Source organism: Sinocyclocheilus rhinocerous, unplaced genomic scaffold (assembly GCF_001515625.1).
Source record: "Sinocyclocheilus rhinocerous isolate Xijiao unplaced genomic scaffold, SAMN03320098_v1.1 scaffold284, whole genome shotgun sequence".
Lineage (NCBI taxonomy): Eukaryota > Metazoa > Chordata > Actinopteri > Cypriniformes > Cyprinidae > Sinocyclocheilus > Sinocyclocheilus rhinocerous.
This window is the reverse complement of record NW_015628031.1, coordinates 77,867-83,077: the sequence shown is the minus strand read 5'-3', so window position 1 is coordinate 83,077 and position 5,211 is coordinate 77,867. Positions and strand designations below refer to the sequence as shown.

Sequence of the window (5,211 nt, the reverse complement as noted above, 5' to 3'; positions counted from 1 at the left end):
TTACACCTCAATGGGAACAAAAGGTAATTTGCATGGAATGACCCTCTACAGTAATCAAAGTATCTTAGGATCTGTATTATCTTTTAGCCTACTTTTGTAAGATTAAGGCCATTGTACCACTCGCCCTGATACTGTTCAAATGATACCACACATGACTGTAAATCTTATAGAACATTATACTATTGACCATTCTGAGTGAATCCAGTGGAGGGAGCAGATGAAAAGGCACTGATACATATGCGAGAGAGGCGTTTCCTGCACCACCCCTCTGTGGGGTGTCTTGAAGATGCCAGTGTATTGTCTGTTTCTCAGGAGATCAAAGTATCTGAGTTTCTTTTATCCTTACAATCCTTTAATGATAATCCACAGAGATATACGTCCAAAATAGATGACGGAACCAAGAGAGGGTCACAAGAAACACAGGAGGTAACACTTAACAACTCACACAGACAATAGCAAACCGGGGCTTAATATACACAAACACAGGACCAAACAGGAAATGGAACACAGCTGAACCAGGTAGACACTAATGAAAACACGGCATGATGGGAAATGGAGTCCATGACCAGAACAACAGGCAGGAACACAAGACAACACAGAAACGCCCTCTAGTGCCTCACAGTGGTGCAGGCAACCGGGCGTGACATAGCCCCCCCCCCTCTAAGGGCGGATTCCAGACGTCCTACACTATCAAAGTCCAGGAGGGCGGTGGTACAGAGGACTGGACTGGACTTGCCTTAGGACCAGAGACTTGAACTGGACTTAGTTCCGGAATGGATTCTCGGCCTGGACTTGACTCACGACCAGAAACTTGAACTGGACTTGGCTCCAGAACAGATTCTTGGACTGGACTTGACTCAGGACCAAACACCTAAACTGGACTTGACTCCAGAACGGATTCTTTAACTGGACTTAGCTTAGGACCAGAGACTTGAACTGTGTTTGGCTCCGGAACGGATTCTTGAACTGAACTTGGTTCCGGAATGGATTCTCGGCCTGGACTTGACTCGTCCATGGTGGCTGTAGACTTTAGCATGGCTTTCATAACGGCTGGAGGCTCTGGTGTGGCAAACCAGACAGGGTAAGCGGCAACTCTGGCCAATGAGGTGGCAGGTGAAGCAGCTCTGGCAGGTGGTGGCTCTGGCTGTGGCCTGGCGGCTATCTTGGGTGATAACTCTGGCATGGTTTCCATCTTGGGAGCTGGCTCTGGCTGGAGCCTGGCAGCCATCTTGGGAATTGGCTCTGGCTGTGGCATGGGAGTGGTGACGAACACTGGACTTGCGACCATCAGTGTGTGGCATGGTGGCAATCCTGGTCGACCGGACTCCGTGGCCACTGGAGCCCACGGCCTACTGTCCCCCCCAAAAAAACTTCCCCCACAGTGAACTCAGATCCACAAAACAATAAAACAAAGTCAATGTATTGCGCCAGGGTCCAACCTGGATCCTCATCAGGCAAGTTGAGGCTGATATCCAGGTCAAGCCCACTCCAAAAACAGTCCCTCAGCAACGCATCGTTGCCAGGTACAAGGTAGCAATACGAAAGAAACTCCTCCACATAAGACTCAATATTACGTCCCCTATTGATAAATGGAACAAAGTTTCTTTAAAGGGTCACAACGAGTACCTTGATGTGGACGCATGATGAAAACGGATGGATCCCTTGTTGTGGTGAGTTGTTTTGTTTTACGAATGAGAATAAGTAGGCAACAGGCAGCGGGTCCAAATGCAGTTTAAGATTCTTTAATGATAATCCACAGAGATATATGTCCAAAATACATGACAGAACCAAGAGAGGGTCACAAGAAACACAGGAGGTAACACTTATCAACAACTCACACAGACAATAGCTGTGCTGCCTTCTTTGACTATCAGGACTTTTATTTTGAAGTTATTGTTTGAGTAGCACTGCCATCTAGTGGCTGTTCAGCCATTTTATTTAGTTAAAAGCAAGGAGTAACCAGAGAACACGGCTTGATAGATGGTGCATCTAAATTTTCTCTTTACGTTGTTCCTGGGACACTATTTGTCTGTAAGTGACTGAAAGATATTGTTTTCATATTAAGAAAGTGTCATTGTTGCTTTCAGAAATGTATAAATTACCTGCCAGTAGTTTATGTTTTGTGTTTAGCTTTTTATTAGTGTATTTGTATACTGATATGTCTGTTTTGTTCTGTATTTTCAGTTTTACAATATAAAAAGGAAATTTCAATTAAACCCAGGAAAGTTACACCTTTAGTCATTATTGGAGTTTCATCCCTCATGTTAGCTGACTGTCTACCCTTACGAAAAAGAAGTTTATTCAAGTGTGCTATTAGTATACTTCTTTTAAACTAAAAATAGGAAAGTATACTTTTAGTCTACTTTTTATGTACTTCTCAGAAATGGGCTTTATGTACTTCTCAGAAATATACTTAAAATGACATTTAAGTATACTTGACTTATACTCAGAAAAAGTCTAAATATATTTTTGCTATAATTGTGCTCCTAGAATCCGCGTTTTCATTGTTATACTGTAGAGGGCGCTAGTACACATCTTCTGTACAGAATTTCCAAAAAACACAAGTGAAGAAGAAACCGAAACAACAGATCCTTCCACATGTATTCTAACACGATCATCAGACATAAAACAGTATCAAAACTATGTAACATTATGGAATAAAATGTCGACCAATGAAGAGGTAATAATAACTGTCAAGCTTTGGGGTGTTGATCGACTTTATCTACGTTTTGATTATCATTCTGAATCCAATTCATATTTTACAGAAAATATTCAGATGTAACCCCCTTTGTAATCATTAACATTTACATAAATAAATGTAATTTAATTACACATTTTTTTCCTCTGATTTCAGTTACATTTATTTTGTAATTAAATTGTGTAACAATATTACATGTAATATATGTTGTGTGTGTGTGTGTGTGTGTGTATGTGTATGTTAGACCAGTTTATGTAGTCTGTTGGACTAGTTTAAGTGTTTATGTAGTTAATAAAGTCTTACTTGTATCACACTTGACGTTGTTCAGTGTTTTGCTCATAACTGGAGTCACTTAATCATGCAGATTTATGCTACAAGCTTTTGTAGGTACGTACAGTAAGAAAGTTATTTCCCTTAACCAGGAAATTAACGTTCTTAGAATTGACAAGACAGTTGACCCTGAGAGGTCAGCTAAATATCTACAGCGGATCTAAATATTCATAATTAATTATAACTAGTTATGATTAATTATAAATATTACCCATGAGCTGATTCGTTACAGAGTATACTTGCAGTATAAAACTACTAAACTAGTAGCTTACTGAGACTATACTTCAAAGTGTACTAAAAATGCTACTACAAGTATTTAATTAGTAAACTATCAGTATACCTATAAGTTCACTTTTAGTATAGTTGCAGTACAAACTAAACTAGTTGTGTACCCAAAGTTTACTACTGTTATACTTAAAAGTATACTTTTATATACTAGAAAGTGGGCCAATTTAGTCCCAAGGAGTATTGAAATAGTACACTTACAAGTATACTACTAGTACACTGATATTTGTATACTTACTACATAAAGTATACTTAAAAATATACTTGAACTTTACTTAAGTATACTTACTAAAATAAACTTGAAGTATACTACTTTTTGGTAAGAGATGTCACTTAAACAAAAAAAATCAATCAAAAGATGATATATTCATTTATTTATTTTTTCTCCATTCTGGTTCTTTTCTCTCTTTTTTTGTACAAATACAAAGAAGTTTAATCTTTATATAAAGATATATGTAACTAAGGCGATAAAATACTTTTTTGGTTTGAAATGGACATAATGGTGCCACCCAGTGGCTGCTAAGAGAACTTTACAAAGCTAGACTTCAGCTCAGTTAGTTGTGAGGGGGCGGGGCCTGGTTACGATTGGCCAATCAGTGCTGTTACAGGTTGGAGGTTGCCGGGCAGGCTCCCTGGTATATGGCCTGATCCGACGAGGAGAAGAAGTCGCTGACGCCCTCCTCCGACAGCTGGCCGTACTCGTTGTTGTAGAAGGTTTGGCCCGAGAGCTGGCTGAAGAAGGGTGGGCGCAGTGTGCTGCTGCTGCCATTGCTGCTCATGGACGGAGAACTGATGAGGCGTTCTGTGCTGCGGCCCTCCGATGGACTACAGAGTTTACACAATGCTTAATGCAACTCCAGAGTATGAAAACTAAACCATTATAAATGAAGTGAGCCATAGCCATAGTCATTTTTCTAATGATAAATGGTGTGCATAATCTTCAGTTTCACCTACGTTTTCAACATGGCCCCTCTGTGCTTGTGTTCAAACCTCTCGAGCTCATCTGATGCCAAAACCATCCCACTGTCTGTCTGGCTGTCCTAAAGGGACACAAAGATGTATGAGACAATATACATGTTAACATTCTTCAGCTTATAAAAACGATACATATATTGGAGGTCTTAGTCGTACATGATGTGTCTTGTGTGATGTCATTTCCAGAGGAAGTTCCTCAAAGGTCTTCACTCGTGAGTGACACGTGCTGGAGGGTCCGACCATGATGCAGCCAGCGAAAGGCACGCAGTTGTAATATCTGGGCAGAGAGAAGCATATATATTCAACAAAGGGGCATAAGTACAGTGGAAAGTCCAGCACAGTCCTGTTATGTGGTTCCTAAGGTGTTCTGACTGGTTGCTAGGTGGCTGTGACTATAATATTTTAGTCTTGAGAGATGAAGATATCATTCAATGTTTTTTTTGGTTTCATTGTCCACCATGTAAAAATCTAAGTCTGATTGTTTAGAAAGACAATAGCACACCTCTCCTTGATAAGACACATGATTTATCATAGACATAAGATATTTTTCATACTAAGGGTTATAGGCTTATTCAAATCCCTAATCCAACATACTACAAGCATTAGCAAACACTACAGACATTTATTTAACCCTATTAAACCTACTGTATCATATTTGATGTACATGAATTTCTAAGGCCTCTAATTATTAACATAATCAAAACTTTGCTTGAAAAATCTGTTGCACACAATCTACTACATGCCTTCTGTCGTTGATAGGTTATACTGAGCAAGTAAAAGCTAGCAGAACACTAAAAACATCCCCCTTCAGGTCGTAGTACACATCAATATTTTTGTAAAAATTTAGGTCAGGTACATTTTAGAACTTCTATTATTAATTATTAAACACTGCTATAGTACAGACAAGTTTCTAATAAATTCGC

The 5,211-nt window shown here is 39.5% G+C and overlaps 1 protein-coding gene across 1 annotated transcript; it reads right to left on the bottom strand.

The window, feature by feature from the left end:
* Positions 1-3,703: 3,703 nt before the first annotated feature.
* On the bottom strand, positions 3,704-5,088 carry LOC107737144 (vascular endothelial growth factor receptor 3-like). The gene is made up of 3 exons (XM_016548579.1): positions 4,445-5,088; positions 4,268-4,353; positions 3,704-4,138 (listed from the first exon to the last, which is right to left on the bottom strand). The coding sequence occupies exons 1-3, from the start codon at positions 4,529-4,531 to the stop codon at positions 3,916-3,918; spliced, it is 396 nt and encodes a 131-aa protein (XP_016404065.1). The 5' UTR covers positions 4,532-5,088; the 3' UTR covers positions 3,704-3,915.
* Positions 5,089-5,211: the final 123 nt, after the last annotated feature.

What these genes read in the sequence shown, in the direction of transcription:
- LOC107737144 (XM_016548579.1), bottom strand. Translation starts at nt 4,531, where the DNA reads ATGGTCGGACCCTCCAGCACGTGTCACTCACGAGTGAAGACCTTTGAG. An exon ending in CATCACACAAGACACATCAT is followed by an intron (nt 4,354 to 4,444) that starts GTACGACTAAGA and finishes GTGTCCCTTTAG; the next exon opens with GACAGCCAGACAGACAGTGG. An exon ending in AGAGGGGCCATGTTGAAAAC is followed by an intron (nt 4,139 to 4,267) that starts GTAGGTGAAACT and finishes TAAACTCTGTAG; the next exon opens with TCCATCGGAGGGCCGCAGCA.